This window comes from Pipistrellus hanaki, assembly GCF_964339955.1.
Source record: "Pipistrellus hanaki genome assembly, chromosome: 11".
NCBI lineage: Eukaryota > Metazoa > Chordata > Mammalia > Chiroptera > Vespertilionidae > Pipistrellus > Pipistrellus hanaki.
The window spans coordinates 71,553,771-71,576,738 of NC_140513.1; the positions used below are offsets into that span (position 1 = coordinate 71,553,771).

Sequence of the window (22,968 nt, forward strand, 5' to 3'; positions counted from 1 at the left end):
TATGATGCATTGTAGTCATTAACCAGACTTTTCCTATTCAACTTCAATGGCCAATTGAGACCAACAGTTCTGAGACCGTTCTTCCACCACTGAGTAAGGCTGGGTGGCGGCAGGTATTGGGGTTAATACTCTTTTAGCCTCTGAGCTTTCTGGGCAGGCTTGGTGACTGCCAGCTCCAGCTGCCTTCTTGTCCATTGCTTTGTTAACACCCACAGCAACTGTCTCATGTGATGAACAGCAAAGCGGTCCAGAGGAGGTTAGTCAGAGAAGCTCTCAACACACATGGGCTTGCCAGGAATCATATCAACGATAGAAGCATCACCTGATTTCAAAAACTTGGGGCCACCTTCCACCTTTTTTCCAGAATGACATGAATCTCATTCGGTTCAGCAAATCTGCAAGCAATGGGAACTGTGTGACAATCCAGCACAGGTGCATATCCAGCACTGATCTGGCCTGGGGGGAGGGGGTTCACCTGAGCTGTGAAGCCAGCTACTCCCATTGGTGGATCATATTTGCAGTCACCAGCCACACTGCCATGGCGAACATCTTTGACAGACACGTTCTTGACGTTGGTTGAAGACCACATTGTCCCCAGGAAGAGATTCACCCAAAGCTTCATGGTGTATTTCTACAGACTTTACTTCAGTTGTAACGTTGACTGGAGCAAAGGTGACCACCATGCCGAGCTTGAGAACACCAGTCTCCACTCTGCCCACAGGGACAGTTCCAATACCAACTTTGTAGACATCCTGGAGGGGCAGACACAGGGGCTTGTCAGGTGGATGAGCTGGTGGCAGGATGCAATCCAGAGCTTCAAGCAGAGTGGTTCCACTGGCACTGCCATCTTTACGGGTGACCTTCCACCCTTGAACCAAGGCATATTAGCACTTGGCTCCAGCATGTAGTCACCATTCCAACCAGAAACTGGCACAAATGCTAGTGTCAGGGTTGTAGCCAATTTCCTTAACCTGTTAACCGAGCGGGACCTATAAATACGTCAAACGTAAACAATATCGGGAACGGGTAGGATGTATGAATACGTCCTTGAAATATATGTTGCGCCCCGAGAGGGACAGTATATATTTTTTGTAATCTTTTTATTTTTTTTTTATTGATTCTTTTACAGAGAGGAAGGAAAGGGGAGGGATAGTTAGAAATATCGATGAGAGAGAAACATTGATCAGCTGCCTCTTGCACACACACCCCCAGGGATGTGCTGGCAACCAAGGTACATGCCCTTGACCAGAATCGAACCCGGGACCTTTAGGTCCGGAGGCCGACGCTCTATCCACTGAGCCAAACCGGTTTCGGCTATTTTTTGGATTCTTTATCATTGTTTGTAAAATTTATAATTTCTTAATTCGACATGCCCATTTTTTTTTTTGTCGGTATTCTTTTCTATTATTTGTAATTTTTTATTTTCCTTTGTGCTTTATATATATAAATAAATGAACATATATATATATATATTTCATTTATTTTCATTAAGTATAAAAAAAATATGAAATTACGTCCTTCGGGCGTGACGTACTGACACGTGTCCTAGTGAAAGAGTACGCGCCCGTTACAGGTTGCGTCATTAAAAAGGGAACTCCCCGGTTAATAGGTTAATGTGGGTGCTGACTTCTTTAACAATTTCCTCGTATCTTTTCTGGCTGTAGGATGGCTCACTGGGATCCATTTTGTTAACACCAACAATCAGCTGCCTCACACCCAGTGTGTAGGCTAAGGAGGGCTTGCTCACGGGTCTGCCCATTCTTGGAGATGCCTGTTTCAAATTCAGCATCAGCAGCAACTAATCAGGACAGCAGTCAGCCTGGGATGTGCCTGTACTCATGTTTTTGAAATTTGTGTCCTGGGGCATCAATGATAGTCACATAGTATTTGTGATACCTCACTCCCATTCAGCTTTCAGTTTATCCAAGACCCGGGCATACTTGAAGCAGCCCTTCCCCACCTCAGCAGCCTCCTCCTCAAACTTCTCAATGGTTCTTTTGTCGATCCCACCACATTTGTAGATCAGATAGCCAGTAGTGGTAGACTTGCCAGAATTTGTGTGTCCAATGATGACGATATTGATGTCTTTTCCTTTCCCATCTTGGGTTTGAGTTAATGTTGGTTTTCATCCACACCTGTGTTCTGACTGCAAACCTGTTGTTTCTATTTCTCTATCCCTCTCCCTTCCTCTCTCTCTTAAATCAACAAAACATTTTAAAAAATCTGTGCTATGGACATAAATCCACATCTTATATGAATACTCAAGGCCCGATGCATGAAATTTGTGCAAGGGGCGTGGTACTTGGCAGCCCCAGCTTTATCTGGAAGGTCGTCCGGATGGTCGTTCTGCTGTTTGGTCTAATTAGCATATTAGCTCTTTATTATATATTATAGGATTAATTTAATGACATGTTTGAAAAGTATCTTTGAAATAGAAAATATTACCTACATTTTATTTTTTTTATTGATTTCAGAGAGGAAGGCGAGAGGGAGATAGAAACATCAATGATGAGAATCATTGATCAACTGCCTCTTACATACACCCCAAATGGGGATCGAGCCCACAACCACGACATGTGCCCTTAACCAGAATCAACCTCAGGATTACTTCAGTCTGCAGACTGATGCTCTATTCACTGAGCCTATCTACATTCTTGTAATGGAAATTATTTAAATTTCTTCAGCAGACTTCTCTCCAAAATAAAGTATTTATTTTGCTGGAAAAAAAATAACTTTGAGTTCTAATTCTTACTATATAGAGATATAAATTCCTACATTCTAGTGACTAATGCCAGTATAAGACTTTTTATTAGGCAATTTGGAAAAAAAAAGTCTTTGCTATTAACTAATAAGGTTACAAAAATTATCCACAGAAATTAGACTATTATTCAAATCATCCCACTGCAGTAATTTAACGTTGGCAGCTTTGACACAGCAGCGTTGAGGTCTGAGTCCCGACAGCCCCTGTGATCCTGGACACATACTGAGCATCCCCTCTCCCCACCTGTACAACACGGAAGTCTCGCCGTCCTCACAAGATTAAGAACTAAATGACGCCACGGAGGAAAGTACTTGGCAAGGTACTTGCTAAGCATCTGCGAGTGCTGTTGTGACCACAGAGCTGTGACTGTGAGGACGGAGGGGAACAAAAAGGCAGGCCCATCTCTGCAGCTCCCCAGGAGTGAGGACTGCTCTCAAAAGACCCGACTGATGAGCCCTGACCAAGAGCCGACAGCAACCACCAACACTCAGACGAAACTTGCTTTGTTCTTTTCTGGGAGAAAGGTTTCCTGAACTGTAGCTCCGTAACCACAAGACAACAACTGAGGTCCGACCCAGGGGAGCCCCTGTGCTTCCAGGTTCATCTCCCCCCACATTGTCTGTAGTTCCTCCCGCCAGAGCCAGGAGGCCGCCTTGCATCCCCTTGGCTGTGCAAGACAAGCCAATCTCAACCAGGAAACATAACAACGAATCTCATAAACTCTACTTTTCACCTCTGATTAAAATTAAGCTGGTGGGCAAAACAAAATACATATAGGTCACAGTAGTACCTACATTTCTTTGTCCTTACTACCGAGAAATGAAGATGTTTTTACTATAGAATCTCACAGATTGCTATTTAAATATTCATAAAGCATTATAAGCAGCATACAAAGAATAGATATGAAAGTATAAAATACATATTTAATTCTAGTTAAACAAGTTAAAAATTTTATGATAATTAAAATTTCTTATTAATGGCAACTCACACACTTTAATATTTGGAATTACGTATATATTTGGGATACTGATTAATGCCCCCTCTCCTTTCAGATATTATTAAATATTATCATTCAAATAAAAATTCTATTTCTGTTTTTATGTATATCTGATATTTACACGAGGTGAAGAGAGTAAAAAAGGTCACTTAAAATTTTAAAGTAAAACTTTAAAAACTTTTTTAGAAGCAGGTTTTACACATCACATTTTGCTATGAGCACAAAATTTATAGTCAAAAGTTGAACATAAAGGGTTTATTTTAAATGTTTTAAGGATAGGATAGAGTTACATCGTAATTATAAAAATTACTTACAGAATTAACAGATTTATATTGTTTATACTTCTAAATGCAGAGAACAGGGAACTGTCTACACACTGTATAAAATAAAATTAAAAATGAATTCAAGCTTGAAAGATGAGGCCATTACCTACTTTTAAGATGTGAACACGAAGACCTCTGAACTATACACATTCATTCAAACTGCACTACAATGATGGGAAATACAAAAAGCGCAGCATTTCCAAGGAACCACAGACATTTCAACCATAATTACTTGTTCCTGTTTTGTCTTTGGAAAACTTTCTTTTCTTTTTCTTTTTTTATAAAGACAATCACTTAAGAATGTTTTCAGGCACTATAATTTGTGACAATCAAAACAGTCTTCCAATGGGTCCACAGCTTTCAGAGATTCAAGCCCAATGCACTTTGGGGTTTGGCACGTAAATGAACAGAAATGAAATCTAGTTTAGAGGTAACTGTGATTGTTCTAAGATGCACAGTCCCTTCAAATGCTGCATGACACACACAACTGGAAAATCACCTCCTGTTGGCACTACATTGCTTCACCAGTGCATTTTATCCTACAACCACTAAAACAGCACAGTAAGCAAATATACAGAAAACTGAAAACAAGTAAAAACAAAGGTAAAAAAAACCCCTAAATATCTTTAACATGCATTTTTCATTAGTTACACTGAACATTTTACTTAGAATAGAGCATGCAAAAAGGGATGGTCTGCTTTAAGGTTTTCCTTTGAAGTTTTACATGGCAGCCAGACATCACACACGCACACACGACACAATAATACTATAGCAGGTCGGTGAGGAAGGACAATACATTTTATACAGATTCATGTCTTGTGTTGTCACAAGTCCCATGATAATTTTGGAAATCAATGTTGGATTCCTAGGAAAAGGAGCCAACATTCAGGTACCAGGAAAACGCAAGCAATGCATGCAGATCTGAAACATGAGCCTAAAATGGAGCCTGATATATTTGGCTAGGGAGCAGAATAAGTCACAGTATCAGGAAGTAGGGTATAAGCCACACACACACACACACACACACACACACACACACACACGAAAAATAAAAATAAAAAAAAGATGGAAAACGAACAACAAAAACCCTTTCCCTTCCTTCACCCCTAAAGGCAAAAAATGGAACAATAATTAAAATAACTTGTCACATTCATCTAGATTGGCAGACCATGTGGCACCGAGAAGCTGCTAAGGGTACTTGTGGGAAGACCACAATGCAAGCCATTAAGGAATGTTAGAAGTGTTTCCACTGACCAGGCCTCAGCAGGACACTTCTGGTGAGCTTGGTTTCTCAGCCCCAAGTCACTGTGCCGTTTGTGTAGTGCACGCGCTAGACACACTCCCTCTCTGGGCCACGTGTCCACTGGGTTTGGGGAGCCAGGCTGGCCTTAGATTCACATGCAGGCATCTTCCAAGAGCCACCAGGAGAGCAGCGGACAGGCGTGCCGATGACACTGGTCTGTTCACGGGCGGAGTACCTAAGACCTAGGTAACTCTCTGCTGGAGAAGCTGGCCCTTGGCTGCTGCGAGGAGGCGCTGGATGCGCTGTCGGAAACGTGGTGTGTACGTTTATGGCGTGCAGGGCTACCATCCACAGCACTAGGTGCAGCCTTCTTGGAGCGAAGTGGGCATCATGCAAATCACACGTGAGACCTTCAAACTACAAAATCTCTGACAGCAAGGACAGCCATGATGGAGGTCGATTGACAACAAGAGTGTTCAGCCTTCTACCCAAATCTTAGGTAAGATTTCCAATCTCCCCAAGAGACTGATTTCATGTAAGGCCTTATCCTACCTTTCAAATGGCTGTGGCTTATCTAAAACAAAGCGACACATGGGTGTATTGCTGCTAAACCAACCACTTTTTCAGTTAAAACTGCCGTGAAGAACTAAGCCAGGGAAGGATTGTGGCTAAGGGTGGTATCAGTCACACCAACAAAGGAGCGTGGGCCACTGACCCTGGGGTAACGGTGTCCACGGAAGCAGCACATCATAAGCAAGAACATACAGCACCCCAAAAGATGTCAGGAGGTTTGAGCTGGGATTTGCCTAGACATTCTTTGTAGGGGAAAGCCAGGGGGAAAAGCCTTTGGACCATAATCATATATCAGTAATAGTAGCAATAAAAATGCAAGTGTCCCAGAGAACTTGTTCGAGGGCAACATTGTCATTCTTCAACTTACATTATTAACATCAAGTATTGTGTTCTTCCAGGACCTCGCCACATACACACAGGTAACTGGTGCACTGCTGCTTTTCAATCTATACCAAAATCCAGGTTACCGATTTGTACAAATAATGGACCCAATGTGTGTCCAAAATACATTGGCATTACACTGTGTGGACCAAGCACCTGGGCTTTGCTTAAAAAAAAAAAAAAAAAAAAAAAAAAAAAGTATTTGATAAAATATGTAAACAAAAGAATTTACAAAGCTTAGATTTAAAGGCAGCCTTTTACCCAGATTTCTAACTATTTTATAAAATTCTAATGTGGGTCATTAGCTATTAAGAAGTGATTTATATTTGGACTTATAGTTTGAAGCCTCCAAATTGAAAAAGGTGCTCTGAACTTTCAACTTTGAAACAAGCTGAACATCCCTATGTGCTTCCTGTGCCCAAATTTAATTTTAAGTAAACAGTATTAATATGTTAATTATGACTGACTTGGATCAAGCACTCCTATTAAACTGGAGAAATTATTTAACCTCATCCCAATCCACAAAGAAAGGACTGCCAATAAAGTGTGTGTGTACGCTCACATACACACGTGCAAAGATCTGTGTGTGCATTTATATATATATTATATATGTATACACACAGACATAGGTAGATATTGATACATATATATCTCAAAAAGAGGCAGTAACAAAAATACCAAACTATGCTTGCATTGTGGCAGCAGAATAAGAGAATGTTAAGAGTGAAGGGGAAATGGATAAAATCGATTACAGTTTTACTTGACAATGATACTAGCTTAACTTTTACCTGTAACTCCCCTCCAGACAGACAGACTTCTTTTTAAGAGGAAGGAGTTGCTTACACAAAAGACTTTGTGTTCACATAAATCTGTACTATTCAGAACAAAACCCGTTCTGCTGGCAGAGATTGTGGGTTCGCAGGGACATTTAAGCTTTCATTAAACTGGAAAGCAGAAAGTCTTTATGTCTACAAATTATACATTTAATAGTTCCACAAATTTGGCAAAGTTCATGACGACATCTAGGATGTTTTCACCAAATCGTAGACATAAATATGGAAATCATCATCAAACTTGATGAAATAGACGGACGGTTTGGCTTCTACTTGATGAATGACCATGCCAGTCCTTTTAGAGCCATCTTCTTTGGCATATTCCACTTGTTTGCCTACTAGGCTGTCCACAACTTCTCCTGGTTCCCTTTCCGCTGGAGGTGAATCATCTATATGTAAATAATGGAGAAAAATAATTTATAGACATTTTTTAGATACATACCAACACATGTCTATTTTAACAAACATTTTTAATATCCTGGGTTTATCTTATCTAGACCAAGAGTCAGCACATTTTTTCTTCAAGGGCCAGACTTGAGGCCATGTGGTCTCTGTAGGAACTACCCAGCTCTGCTTTGTGGTGAGAGCAGCCACAGGTGATACACGAATGAATGGTGTGGCTGTGTGCCAGCAAAACTTCATTTACTACCCTGGCCAGGTGACTCAGTCGGTCATACACTAAATGGTTGTGGGTTCAATCCCTGGTTGGGACACGCACGGGAGGCAACCAATCAATGTTTTTCTCTCTCTCAAATCTGTAAAAACAAAAAACAAACACTTCATTTACAACAACAGTGTGCTGATCCTCAAGATCTAGACATGTAAACAAATTTAAGAGTGCTAACCACAAATCCCCTTGGCTTATGTTTAATTATGGCTATATTACTTGAAGAGGTACGGACTAAATGAAGGGCCAAAGAAAAAAAAATCTAAATAATAATATACCTTCTTAAAAATAAGCCTGAGTTACTCTAGAATAGGATTTCAAAGCAGGTAATACCTACGGGGATTACTGAGAATATGCTACCCACTTAAAATGCCTAAGTACTTCTGGTCTTTAAGCTTCTTTATGCTCAACACATTGCTTTCCTAACCCAGTTTCAAAACAAAAGAGATTTATTTCTTCAGATGATGTATTAAAGAATTGTAAACATGAAACCTCAATGATTTTATTAACCAATGTTACCCCAATAAATTAAATATAAAAGAAAACAAAAGACTTCCTATGCTTTAAAATTAGGTGGTAAGTGAACTTGATCCCCAAACCAATTACAACCGAGTCTCCCAGGATGGCTGAAGCACCTGTATTTTTTTTAAAGGTCCCCAGGAAAAGCTCAGTGTGGGGGAACACAGCCTAGGACCTCGCAGGAACTCTGTTCTGGTAATACACATGTAATGAGAGCAAACCATCACCACCACCAACAACAAGGAAACAATGTAAAGAGAAAAAAGGGAAAAGGGAGGCAAGGCAATTAACAATTCTATTTTTAGAAGCCTCTAATAGGTCCTGAAGAACTGCGCTTCCTCCCATGTACCAGCAGAGGGCAGGGCCTTCAGATAGGGCAACTGGATATCTGGTTTTCTCAGGGCAATCCAAGCTTAGGCTGGTCATCCTGGCACAATGATTGGCAGTATAGCTGTACAATTCTATTCTTTTAGGGATCCTGGTTTGGATCATTATCATGTTAACAGTAGTTTGCCTCTGAATACAACAAATTCTCTCACTGAATAACACGATCCACACCCTATTCTGATCTCTGGTACTAAGAGACAGAAAATACAACTAAAATGTTTGAGCACACATATCTTATCAATACTTTTTTTTTAAACAAGAGGAAACCAAAGCTGAAATCTCTTCAAAATGCTTTGGCCTCAAGTAGCAGCATCATACCACCACTTCCATGTTTACAAAGGAATCCCAAAGGCATGGTTCCCAGACATTTTACAGTAAATGAGCAAAGAAAACAAGGGACTCACAGAGGCCACTGCAGAGCTCTGACTCAGAGCATCAGCACTGTTTCTAATGGCAAACAGGCTTCCATGCCACTCACAAAAGTACTTAGCGTCTGGAGAGAGAAGGCAGGGCGAAGAAGTGGCTGGGATGGGAGAGGAGATGGGTAATGTGCAAATGACCAGACACTTTCTATCATCAAAGTCCACAACACTTACTCTGACTGGATATATCTCTTTAAAAAAATCAACTTCATACAGGTTGGAATAATGCTCTTGAGAAATGCTTTCATGGTAACTCCTGCCTATATAAATACTTTACACACCTGTAACAAATGTACACAAACATTAAAAAAAAAAAAAAAAAAAAAACAATCTAGAAGGCAGACAGTCAGGACCTGATGAACACGCGAGTAGGCTCACTGACTAGCTTGTTCACAGAAAGAACTGAAAAAAGGGGAATAGAAGGCCTGGCCAGGTAGCTCAGTTGGTTAGTGTCATCCCTAAGTGCCATGGGATACCACCACCTTTGGATTCGATACCCAGTCAGGGCATATACAAGAATCAACCAATGAATACATAAATAAGTGGAACAACAAGTCCATGTTTCTGTTTCTCTCTCTCTAAAAATCAATAGAAAAAAATAAAGGTAATATAGATAAAGTCACATTATTATTATTATAGTGAGTGTCTGTGTCTGTCCAGGGTTCCAGTGTTTGAAGAAAGGATATGGAGTAGTCTTAAAAAGAACAGGCTAATTCCATTCACAATAGCATTAAAAAGAATAAAAGACTTAAGAAGAGGCTCAGAAGAGGCAAAACAATCGGGGTGTGTGTGACAGATTCACACTTCCAGACTTTAAAACTTATTACAAAACAATTTAATCAAGTATAACCAGATATATGGGCAAATGGAAAAGAAGTGAAAGTCCACAAATACACCCATACATCTATATGGAATTGATTTTCAACAAGGGTGCCCAAACCATTCAATAGGGAAAAGAATTGTTTTGGTATTTGTTTTCTTTTAAATGGTGCTCAGACAATTGTATTGCCACATGCAAAAGAATAAAGCTGAACCCTTAAGCTACATTATAAACAAAAAAATTAACTCAAAACATATCAAAGATCTAAATAGAAGAGCTTAAGAAATAAAACTTAAGACTCTTAGAAGAAAACATAACTCTAAGAAGACTCTTAGAAGAAAACATTGTAGCCTTGGATTTGTTTGTCAACAGATTACAAGATACAACATCAAAAACAAAACACAGCCGAAACCAGTTTGGCTCAGTGGATATAGCGTCAGCCTGCGGACTGAAAGGTCCCGGGTTTGATTCCAGTCAAGGGCATGTACATTGGTTTCGGGCACATCCCCAGTAGGGAGTGTGCAGGAGGCAGCTAGTCAATGTTTCTCTCTCATCAATGTTTCTAGCTCTCTATCCTTCTCCCTTCCTTTCTATAAAAAATCAATAAAATATATATTTTTTTAAAATAGTAACTCTTACTTTAAAAAAAACAAAGAAAAGAAAAAAAAAAAACAGCAAACATCATAGGTAAAATGGACTTCAGAACACCATCAAGAGAGTGAATGAGAACCCAGAGAATGAGATAAAAGTATTTGCAAATCATGCAGCTGACAGGAGACTTGTACCTAGAATATTGACTCTTTCAACACAAAACAGACAGCCAGTTGAAAAAAGTACGAAGGACAGACATTTCTCCAAAGACATACAATGAAAAGATACTTGACATCTTAAGTCATCAGGGAAATTAGATATCACTTCACAACCAATAAAATAAAAAAGTCAGATAACAAGAAGTGTTGGTGAGGATTGAAGAATCTAGAACTTTCACACACTGTTGATGAGAATGTTTAACAGTGCAACCGTTGGAAATCAGTCTGGCAGTACCCTAAACAATTCAACAGAGAGTGATCACTACGATCCATCAATTCTGCTGCCAGGTGTATATATACCTGAGAGAACTGCAAACACTCACCCATTCAGAAACTTGTACAGAAATATTTATAGCAACAGTCTTCATAGTAAATAAGACAAGAGTACAATCCAAATGTCCATCAACAGGTGACCAAACAAAATATAGTCTATCCAAGGAGTTGTATTTGCCCATAAATAAAAAGAGAAGTACTGACACATGAGCTCTGAAAACAGTGCTTAGTGAGAGAAGCCTAATACCAAATACTCAATCCATCTGAAAGTCCAAAGTCCATATCAGGGAATCAGCTACAAAAAGTAAATTATTCTTGGCAAAGAGTTAAAAATTTCACAACCTGTGTTTGATGTGTGACTTATCCCTACTAATTAAAATAAAAAATGTATCTGCAAAATAGTTTATCAAATATCTTGCTCTAAAATTCAAATTACTTTTGAATAATCAAAAATAAAAGTTGTCAATTCATACTTACTAGAATCAGGCATAATGCGAAGGTCCCCTTCTTTATAATCATCTAAAAGCTGGTACATGTACAGGACCGGGTCTTTCTCATAGGTGATGTAAAACCATGTGTTCATTATAGGGGCACGTGCCAAGACCATTCCCCTCCATTCGTCTTTAGAGCCATCCTCGGTCTCAAACATGTGCTCCACAGCTTTGCCAATCATTGTGTCGGCTAAGTGTGCATCGCTGATTCGAGATGTTGCTAGGAACAAAAACAAACGAAAACAATGGTCTATAAAGGGTTTTACTGAATATGTACCGTGAAAACTGAACTTACTCAAATGTCCACACGATACACTAGCCAGCATCAGAATCACCTGGTGGGTTTTAAGAACCAGCACCGAAATTACTTTGCTGGGCCTACCATAGATTTGATTCCATCAGAACTAATTTATTGCCGAAACCGGTTTGGCTCAGTGGTAGAGTGTCGGTCTGCAGACTGAAAGGTCCCGGGTTCGATTCCGGTCAAGGGCATGTACATTGGTTGCGGGAACATCCCCGGTAGGGGGTGTGCAAGAGGCAGCTGGTCAATGTTTCTCTCTCATCGACGTTTCTAGCTCTCTATCTCTCTCCCTCTCTGTAAAAAATCAATAAAAAATATATATTTTTTGAAAGAACTAATTTATTGCCCCAAATTAGTTGTTTTGAGAATATTTTTTCCTCTAAATTTTTCTGAACTCATCTGCTCTTGGTGCTATATCTAAACCAGGACTTCCTTCCCTTTATATTAACATCTTACATAAATAATTACAGATCATTTATTAAAACTAAGAAATTAACCTATTTAGGTTTTTATTTTATTCTTGCTCCTTCAATCTATTTCCATAGCAACCATAGTGACCCTTGTGGCAGTCATATAGGATTGTATTGTTCATTTTATTGTTATTTCTTTTCATTTTTAAATCCTCACTTGAGGCTATTTCTCCATTGATTTTTAGAAAGAGTGGAAGAGAGAGGGGAAGACAGAGAGAAACATCGATGTGAAGGAAACCCACTCAATTGGTCGTCTCCTGCAACCGAAGTAGATGCCCTTGACTGGAATAGAACTGGGAACCCTTAGGTCCGTAGGCCAAAGCTCTATCCATTGAGCCAAACTGGCTAGGGCTGTTGTTTTTTAAAATGTTATTTTTATTGATTTCAGAGAGAAAGGGAGAGGGACAGAGTTAGAAACATCAATGTTGAAAGAGAATCACTGATCAGCTGCCTCATGCATGCCCCCTACTGGGGATCCAGCCTGCAATCCAGGGCATGTACCCTGACCCCTTGGTTAATATGTGGATGCTCAACCACTGAGCAATAGCGGCCGGGCATGTTCATTTGTTTAAAATGCACCCGTGTTTTCCTTTCACATAATCTGAATAATGAACTGCTCCTCATGGGCCACCTTCCCCGCTTGGCCCTCTTCACTCCTATTCTTCACCTCCCTCCTAACTGCCTTCACTCAGTGACAGGGGCACCTTTGTTTTCCTGCGACACCCGCTGGCCGCCTCATTTGGACCATGTGCTGCCCGCACACCTTCAAGGGCTCCTGAGCAGGTCTCCTCCCAGAGGCTCTCCACGACCAGTCACCTCACCCAGTTTTATTTCTTAATGGCATTTATCATCAACCACAGTTATCTTGTCTTACATGTTTGTTTACTTGCTTTTAGCCCACCAGGATGCAAGGAGAGGCCTTTCCCATCCTGTCCCAATAACAAGCTCACAGTGGTTCCATTTGCTGCCTGAGCTAATTATTTCAGAGTGGGCTGTCCTGGACAGCTGTGGTGAGCAGCACAGCCTCCCCACTGGGTATCAGCCCTCTGCAGCCTTGCTCCACCTTCTTTAAAGAGGCAGATAAAAATTACAAGCTGCATTTCTTTAACACTGGGAATTATAGAGGATCTCACTGATTATAAGGTTTCTCCTCAGTTTTAGACAAATGTCTTTAGAAATAATAAGCAGACCTATTTTACTCGTGAGAGCTTTTCTTTCGGTTAAATAAAATTCAAAGGAACAAAGATTAGAATTTCATGATAAAGATACTGCTCATCCAATTTATGAGGATATTCTAAAAACATACGGTGATTTTCTTTGCTTTATTATAGGATAATTAATTAAAATTACATAGAATTCCCTACTGTACATAATTTTAAAACGAAATCCAACAAGTTTCTTCATACCAGAAGTTCTCAAACTTTTTGATCCCCAGGGTTACATTCTTAAAAATTTTGAGGACCTCTGCCAAAACTGGACTGGCTCAGTGGATAGAGCGTCAGTCTGCAGACTGAAAGGTCCCAGGTTGATTCCGGTCAAGGGCATGTATGTTGGTTGCGAGCTCATCCCCGGTAGGAGGTGTGCAGGAGGCAGCTGGTCAATGTTTCTCTCTCATTGATGTGTCTAGCTCTCTCTCTCCCTCCCCTTCTTCTCTGTAAAAAAATCAATAAAATATATATTTTTTAAAAGATTTTGAGGACTCCAAAGAGCCATTTGTTTATAAAGATTACAACTATCAATATCAATTATTGTAGAAATTATAAATGATAAATCTAAAAATACGTATTTAAAAATATCTACATAAAACATTTTTTAGTAAAATGTTTTTATTGATTTCAGGGAGAAGAAGAAAGGGAGAGGGAGAGGAAGAAACATTGATGAGAAAGAATCATCGATTGGTTGCCTCCTGCATATCCCTTTACTGGGTATTGAGCCCACAACCTGGGCATGTGCCCTGACTGGGAATTGAACCTGCGACCTCCTGGTGCATGGGACCATGCTCAACCAACTGAGCCACGCTGGCCATGTATATAAACATATTTTTAGTGAAAAATAACTATCTTCTAACAAAAACTTAGTACGAAAAGTGGACAGCTAGATTCTTATATCTGTTTTAACATTCAATCTGTTATATATTCTTTCGATTTATTAATCTTTTCATATAATTCTATATACTCTTTTATCATACTATATCACATCTCTCCTTAAAGGTTAAATGCAATGTAGAATCTAAAATCATTATCAATAAATTTGTCATACCGTTATTTAAATTAAAACCCATTTATCTCTAGAATATATAAAGAACTCCTACAACTCAACAACCACAATAAAATCAAATAACCTTATCAAAAAATGGGCAAGGAGCCAAAACCAGTTTGGCTCAGTGGATAGAGTGTCGTTGGTCTGCGGACTGAAGGGTCCCAGTCAAGGGCATGTTCCTTGGTTGCGGGAACATCCCCGGTAGGAGGTGTGCAGGAGGCAGCTGCCGATGTTTCTCTCTCATTGATGTTTCTAACTCTCTATCCCTCTTCCTTCCTCTCTGTAAAAAAAAATCAATAAAATATATTTTTTTAAATGGGCAAGGACTTGAGTAGGTATTTCTGCTAAAATTACATACCAATGGACAAAAAGCATAGGAAAAGATGCTCAAAATCATTAATCATCAGAGAAATGGAAATCAAAACCAACAGAAAATAATGAAAGCATTGGTGAGAGTGTAGTCAAACTGGAACCCCAGTGCACTGCTGGTGGGACTGTAGAATGTTATAAACACTATGGAAAGCAGTAATTCTATGTATGTTGCTCAGAAAATTAAACAAAGTAGTACCATATGAGCCTGCAATTCCACTTCTGGGTATACACCAAAAGAACTGAAAGCAGAGTCCCGAAGGGATATTTGTACACCCATGTTCATAGCAGCATTGATCACAACAGCCAAAAGGTTGAAGCAACTCAAGTGTCCACACATGAATAAACAAAACAGGTCTATCCATGTAATGGAGCAGTATTCAGCCATGAAAAGGACAGCCTGACACATGCTACAGCGTGAATGAACCTTGAGGACATTATCCTGAGAGAAAGAAGCCAGTCACAAAGACAAACTCTGTGTAAGACTAATGAAGTATATAAAGTAACCAAACTCAGACACAGAAACTAGAATGGTGAGTGCAGGAGTTAAGGGGAGAGAAAAAAGGGAAGTTGTTCAAGAGAGAGATAGAATTACAGATCTACAAGATGAAATAGTTCTAAAGATCTGTGTCACAACAATGTGAATGAATATCTGTAACACTACTGAACTGTAACCTTAAAAATAGTTAAAGTAGTAAATTTTATGTTGTGTTTCTTACCACAACAAAAGTCTGTCAAATCTGTTGGTCTTGCCCTGCCGGGTGCGAGTTTCATCTCTGGGCAGGGCACATACCTAGTTTAGGGTTTGATCCCTGGTAACGACAAATACGGCAGACAACCAATCAATGTTTCTCTCTCCCTTTCTCTCTAAATTAATAAAAACATCCTGGTGAAGATTAAAAAACAACAAAGTCTGTTTTCCTGCAGTTAGTTATGAGTGGCATTCTCTAGTGTTAATAAAGCCACAGTTATAATCATAACCTGCATGTCTTCTTCCATACAAACCATAAATCTACTTTTGTCGACCCCTGTATTTATATCCCTCACAGTTCCTTGAACTGTAGCTTTAGAACATGCATTGATCAACTTTTGTGGTATTAGGTGAATGATTTAAATAGAATGCTTGTGCTCCAATAAAAATTAAAATACTAATAATACAGAATAATCAGAAAGCATTCATTTAATTATCTTTAAAGCATATAAACACAGAAATAGTAAAGAGAACTTACCAACTCTATCAGGGAGGACTTCAAGCGCAGAAACTCTTTCATCTTTATTAAGTTCTAGTCCATAAACACAGTCAAATCCATCGTACTTTATAAGATACAAGGAAGGGTTTACAGGCACCTGGTCCAGAACGGTTCCTTTCCACTGGGTGACAGGGCCACTGCCCTCCTTCCACCCATGCTGAATCCTGCAGCCTACGATGTTCCGCCGAGGCTGGGCCACGGGCTTGCTCGGCCCCACGCTGCTCCGGTGTTTTCTGTATTCACACATACACAGACACGTAAGGTATCAGCTCAAAGGTATGCACTACTGGATCTAATACAACTCTCTGTAGACCAGCACACTGTGCTCGCTAATGATGCCGGCAGGCAGTCCCACAGCAAGGAGTGTGCTCACAGGTTGGGGCTCTTCTCTACCACCATGTGCCCACGGTTGGTTGGCAGTAGGAGCTTCTTGTGCACCCCCAGTGTGGACAGGCAGAAAAACCTTACTACTCAGGAGCAACTCAAGCCCCAATATTAAACATCAGTTTTTCAGCCAAGTTTCCTAGTATAATCAACTCACAATTACCCCAGTTAATCAAAGAAAGAGGCACACGTATATAGCCTTATAATTGAATATAAATCCATTTCTAATAAAAAACAAAAATAGCATAGTACTGGCTGGTGTAGCTCAATGGGTTGGACATTGTCCCATAGACAGAGAGGTCAACAGTTCTATTCCAGTCAGGGCACATGTCCAGTTGAGGGATCCATCCCCAGAGTGTGTGTGTGTGTGTGTGTGTGTGTGTGTGTGTGTGTGGCGGCAGCGGCGGCAGTGGTGGGGCCGCTTGTGTAGAGGAAGTCAATCAATGTTTCTCTCTCTCCCTTCTCCCTTTCTCTTAAAAAAAAATTTCAGTAAAAATTTAAAAACATAAAAAAAAGAAAATTAGAAAGAAATGTGTACCTACTTAATTTCATCCATTCTAACGCTCACATAATTTTGCATCCCCACCCCTCAGGCTTAAACAGTAAAAATAAATTAGACATTGAAATTTATTCTTTTTTTAAAGACTTAGGATACATTTTTTTTTCAAATATATTTTATTGATTTTTTTCAGAGAGGAAGGGAGAGGGATAGAGAGTTAGAAACATCAATGAGAGAGAAACATTGATCAGCTGCCTCCTACACAATCCGTACTGGGTGTGTGCCTGCAACTAAGGTACATGCCCTTGATTGGAATCGAAGATGGGACCCTTGAGTCTGCAGGCCGACGCTCTATCCACTGAGCCAAACCGGCTAGTGCTGAAGTTTATTCTTAAAACTGCATTTCAGGTGGGCTTATATTCGCTTATTATACATCATTACTTCTCTAGAAAATATAATCTTAAACACATTTGTCACAAATACTTACATATTAAAAGTTATTGGGACAAGGCAACTGCACCCCGGTGGGTGCCGGGCGGCTGCGCGGAGCGGGACCGTCGCGATGGCGCAGGGGCAGGGGCAGGAGCAGGGGCCCCCCTCGCCGCCCTCCCCGCCTCCCCCACCTCAGCTGCTCCAGAACCTCTACGACTTCGGAGAGACAGAAGATGAAGCAGAACAGAAAAGGACCAGAAAGAAAAAGGAAAACAAGAAGAGAGAGGCAAGGGCCCCAGTGGCATTGGGAGCCGAGCCCGCTCCCCCACCTGGTTCTCCCGTAAGAGGCCCGAGAAAGAAGGCTGCGACCTTCTTCTCGGAGCTCCGAGCAGAGCTGCAGCGTGCCGCCCCCCCTCCATAACCGCCCCCCCCTCCCGGAGGCCCCCGAGGGGCTGCCAGCCCCTGGGGCTGCAGCCTCGCCCTGCCCCCGGAGCAGGAGGGAGTCCGTGGAAGTGGTGGAATTCCAGAGCAGGAATAAGAAGAGAAAACAGACTCCGGACCAAGATGAGAACACCAAGACCAAAACTATCGGGTCTAGTAATAATTAATGTCGTTTTTAAACATTCGTTTAAAATCTTGCTTGGCGTTGACTTGTATTGACATAACCTTCAAACACGTGGTATCTACAGAACGTGTGAAGTGCAATTAACAAGTTTTGCTTGAAAAAGTTTGTGTTTGGTTTGGTTTTTGTTGCAAAACTAGGGCTAAGAAGATGGCGGATGAAGAGCATATTCGGCACTGCATGCTTTACGAGTTCCAATTAGGAAGAAAAGCAAGTGAGGCTGCAAAAAACATCTGTAGTGCTCTTGGTCAAGATGCAGTTAGCGCCAGAAAATGCCAGCGTTGGTTTGAGAAATTTCGCGAGGGAAATTTTTCGTTAGATGACAAGAGTGGTCGAGGCCGTGTGTCCAATTTTGATCAAGAAGCTCTTCAAGCTCTTTTGGTGCAAAATCCTCAAATTACCCAACAAGAGCTTGCGACAACTTTAAATTGTTCACAAAAAACAGTTTCCAATCAATTGCGTGCACTTGGCAAAGTCCAAAAGTTTGGAAAATGGGTTCCTCATGAGTTGACCGACAACAACCGTAATCAAAGAGTCACAATTTGCAGTTCGCTCCTCTCTCGTCAAAACCGTTTGCCGTTTTTAGAGCAAATTGTTACCGGAGATGAAGAATGGGTGCTGTATGTTAATTTGAAAAGGCGGCCTCAATGGTTGGACAAAAATGAGGCTCCGCAGCCCACGCCAAAACCTGACTTGCATGCGAAAAAAGTGATGTGTGTTTGGTGGAATTTTAAAGGAATTCTTCATTATGAACTTTTACCATCTAACCAAACCATTACAAGTGCAGTGTATAGTGCCCAATTGGAAAGGTTAGCCCAAGCTTTAAGAGAAAAAGAACCCGCGCTGATTAATCGGAAGGGCGTAATTCTTCACCACGATAACGCACGACCGCATACTGCAAGTATCACTGCTGAAAAACTGCGCCAGTTGGAATGGGAAGTTCTCCCTCAACCTGCATATTCTCCTGATATTGCCCCTTCCGATTACCATTTGTTTCGTTCTTTGCAAAACTTTCTTCTTGGAAAAAAATTAATAATGAAGAATGCCTCAAAAATGCATTGACCGAATTTTTTGCAGCAAAATCACAAGAATTTACAACAGAGGGATTAAAATGCTTACTGAGCGTTGGGCACAGTAGTAGAAAACAACGGCAACTATATTGTTGATTAAATTTTGTTGTATTGTTTAAATAAATTTGATTTAAAAAAGTATAAGAAAACGACATTAATTATTACTAGACCTAATAACATCGTTGAGAAAGATGTGACTATACAAGAATTCAACTTGGAAAAGGCCCGGCTGGAGGTGCACCGGTTCGGGATCACGGGCTACCGCAAAGGGAAGGAGAGGCTCCTGGAACGGGAGCGCGCCATCATGCTGGGCGCGCAGCCGCCCAAAAAGAGCTACGTGAACTACAAGGTTTTGCAGGAGCAGATCAGAGAGAAGAAGGCAGCCAAGGAAGAGGAAAGGAGGATGGCCCAGGTCACAGAGATTTTCAAGAAGAGGAGGAGGAAAGGGCCGGAGGAGGGGAAGTCCAGGAAGAAGAAAGCGGCGCCCAGCATTCTGTCCAGTGGGCGGGTTGGCCAGGTGGGAAAGTTCAGAAACGGGACGTTGATTCTGAGCCACGTGGACATCAGGAAGATCAACTCCTCCCGAGCAGCCAAGTGAGCGAGGGGAGGGGGCGCCCGTGTGCTGAGCCCGGGCCCGCGAGGCTCCAGGCGGTTCTGCACTTCCTGGTTCATGACAATTCTTCGAGGAAAACATCCAGTAGGACCAGTAAAGCTGCTGGGCTAAGGTGTCTGAGGGGTAGCGCCGTGGGAATGCGAAGAAAACCTGGGAAAGAGCTTAACATTCCCAGCACGTCACCTGAGTCCCAGTCACCAGTGCTTCGTGCATTTGCTCCGAATAAGATTTTCCAGAACGGACTGGTTTATAAGGGCTAACAATGAGCTTTAAGTCGCCGTTTGACTTTCTAAAAAATGATTCGATGTCCCTCTATCGTGAAAGAGCTACGAATGTGATCGTCTGTCAAGTTACTTTGTGGGAAAAACAGCTTCCATGTTCAGTGTCAAGTATATGAAGTCTACTTCATAGGAAGCGACATAAATAAAATTCACCTTTTGGGGGTGTGTGGCCGTGACTATGAAAAAAAAAAAAAGTTATTGGGACAATACCAAACTACATTCTTTCTGGATTATTAACAATTGAAAAATCTACATACAATGTTTACAAATAATACACCTAGCTCTTGCTATCAGGAAAAAAAAAAAAAATTTGTTTCACCTAGATATCCAACGATACCCAAAGGGGCAAAACTTGGCCTGAATACAAGCTCCCACATTTTTAAAAATATATATGTTTTTATTGATTTTTAGAGAGGAGGGAAGGGAGAGGGATAGAGAGAAATATCAATGAGAGGACCTCATCCTGCACGCCCCCTACTGAAGATCAAGCCCACAACCTGGGCATATGCCCTGACCAGGGAATTGAACCAGCAACCTCCTGGTTTTTTGGGTCAGTGCTCAACCCCTGAGCCACAGCAGCCAGGGTCCCTCCCACACTTTTATGGTATAAAGCTCTTATCTGGTATATCATGAATAAAAGTTAGGAACAACTGGCACAACACAAATACACTTAAAAAAAAACTCCACAAATTTATTGTAGGCTGTAATATTTAAAACCACAATTAAATGTATTTTAAATAGACCAGTTTGGTAAATGTTAGTGTTTTATGACACAGAGAAACAGGTTACAGCAAACCATTAGAACTGCCTCGACGAAGCCTGGAACTTTACCTAAGCAAGATGGGGACACCATGCGGAGGACCCGCCGGAAGGAAAACTTCAGCAGACTGAGAAAGGCTGCCAAGGTTCCATGCAGAGTGTGGAGACAGAAAACACAGGGCTGCCCCAGCCCTCCAGGCTCTGCCAACACCCAGCCCTCTGCCTTTCAGGAAGGCGGAGCCTGCACTGAGGATGCCCAGCTGGGGACAGTATCCTAATGAGAAGGATGGGGCCACAGGACAAAGGGAATGAGGTTCAGAAGCTGAGGGCAAGTTCCAAAGGAGGCAGACCTCAAAAGGTCTATCAAAACTACTCAGAGGCTCTATTTTCAAGTATGCCACAGGCAAAGAGACACGCAGCTGTGGCTGACCTGGGATGGTCTCACCCTCTCATCTACAGGAGTAAGGAGAGGATTGTATGGAATCAACACATTACAGGGTGACACTAACAATTGGAATGATGCGCCAATAGGCAATGGAGGCAGACCCAAACTAAGCTCTCAAGGAGAGGAAACTACCACTTAACATTAAGCACACACAGAGGCCATGAAAGAGGGCTTCACCTCAGCAACCAGACAGCTCCACCAGGCATGAGGAGAACCAGGCACACGCCAGGAAACAAGCAACACTTGAAAACATTTCAGAAATTACTTAACTCGAGGAATAGAAAAAGAAATAGACACTCTGGAGCTACATAAGGGAAATAGATAATGTAAAGATGAGGCAAAAAAAATGTAAGAATTAAGAGATGGTGACAGATACGAAATTTCAACTTCAATATTAAACAGAATTACCCAAAACTAAAACCGAAGAAACAGAATACTGAAATAACTCAGTAACATTTTCCTGAAACAAAAGACTTAAAATGTACAAATGCACACAGAGCTACAGACACTTAAGACATTCTAGTAAAGCAAGTTCACCTTAAAGAAAACAGCCTCGCTTGGGCACCTAGGCAGAAGAATGACATTATGTGTAAGGGAAGGGAAATCAGAATGTGACAGTAACATTATGGGCCACAGACAAGGGGATAAAAAACTTTAGGTTCGCAGGAAAGAAAATGTAACCAAAGATTTTATTACACCAAGAATTCTATACTGACCTCAAAAGTAAAAGGCCACAGACACATGAGTGTGTGAGATTTCGGGGAACACTGATTTCACAGATGCTTCCTACAGAAGTCGCAGGACAGAGCCTGATACTCAAGGAACATTTGGGGAAAGATTCAGCCTGCGGCCAAGAGTAAGCCCTGAGCGGGTCTGACTGCAGGACAATCCTGGGAACAAGAACTAGAACAGTGTGTAACCGTTATCTGCTCTGACAGCAGAGTTAACACTCCTCTAAAGGAGAGGAAGAACTGTAGGGTAGAAACAGTCCATACAGCCGGGAACAGACTGCCTTATATTCAAAGGAGAGAAAGGACAGAGCCAAGAGCTAAGTTCAATACTGTTCACAGGAAGGAACCAACCTGTATCACCAGGAAGATAAAGGTTCCATGCAGAGCATGTAAACTTCCGTGGAAGAGAAGAAAACAACTTAATGAAGTACCATCGAGTCTGTAAATTAAAAATAGTAATAACACTCAAACATGAAAAAAAGGGAAATTCAAGGTCTTTTCATAATCCCTGGGAATGTGCCACTACGTCCAATTGGCCCTCTGTGGAAAAAGACTGGTGACAGTGATTACATTTCCTTTGGAATATAGGAATTTTATAGCAGTGTTTCATCAGAGACAATCAATTACCTATCTTTTGATCTTAGGCATAAAGTCCTATGATCCATGCTGGGTACAGACCAAGCTTTCTCACAGCCAAGTCAGAGGTGGGTTCCCGACCTTGCAGAGGAAGGCATTCAGTCACATGCACCATTTGTGATTCACTACCAAACTGGAAGCAAGCACAGCATCAGCACCAGCATGATGGGGAATTTTAATGTCACTTAGCTGAGCTGCAGCACTCAGGTTGCTACTCCACTTTTTTTCCTGTTAAGGGACTTTTGTAGAAAATCATGTGAACCAGCAGACTCCTCCATAATAGATGGGCCATGTCCAATTAGCTGAAGGCTTAAGAAAAACTCTTCTCCCTGAAAAAAGCAGTTCTGC

General features: G+C 41.1%; 1 protein-coding gene and 1 pseudogene across 9 annotated transcripts in view; both read right to left on the minus strand.

Annotated features, from left to right (window-relative positions):
* Positions 1-116: 116 nt before the first annotated feature.
* On the minus strand, positions 117-2,274 carry LOC311630132 (elongation factor 1-alpha 1-like; annotated as a pseudogene). Its single transcript has 2 exons — positions 1,616-2,274; positions 117-971 (listed from the first exon to the last, which is right to left on the minus strand). The product of its transcript is annotated as an elongation factor 1-alpha 1-like (transcript).
* A 1,724-nt stretch (positions 2,275-3,998) lies between these two features.
* Positions 3,999-22,968, minus strand: part of SPIN1 (spindlin 1) — a 101,949-nt gene continuing 82,979 nt past the window's right edge. For 7 of the 8 annotated variants that reach the window (XM_084899081.1, XM_084899079.1, XM_084899085.1 and 4 more), the window contains 3 exons: positions 16,128-16,381; positions 11,486-11,719; positions 3,999-7,500 (listed from right to left, as the gene is read on the minus strand). In XM_084899081.1, coding sequence (XP_084755207.1) covers positions 7,301-7,500; positions 11,486-11,719; positions 16,128-16,381 — 688 coding nt within the window. In that variant the 3' untranslated portion in view covers positions 3,999-7,300. Of the gene's footprint in view, positions 7,501-9,088; positions 9,208-11,485; positions 11,720-16,127; positions 16,382-22,968 lie in introns of all 8 variants that reach the window. The other variant, XM_084899083.1, reaches the window with a different exon arrangement.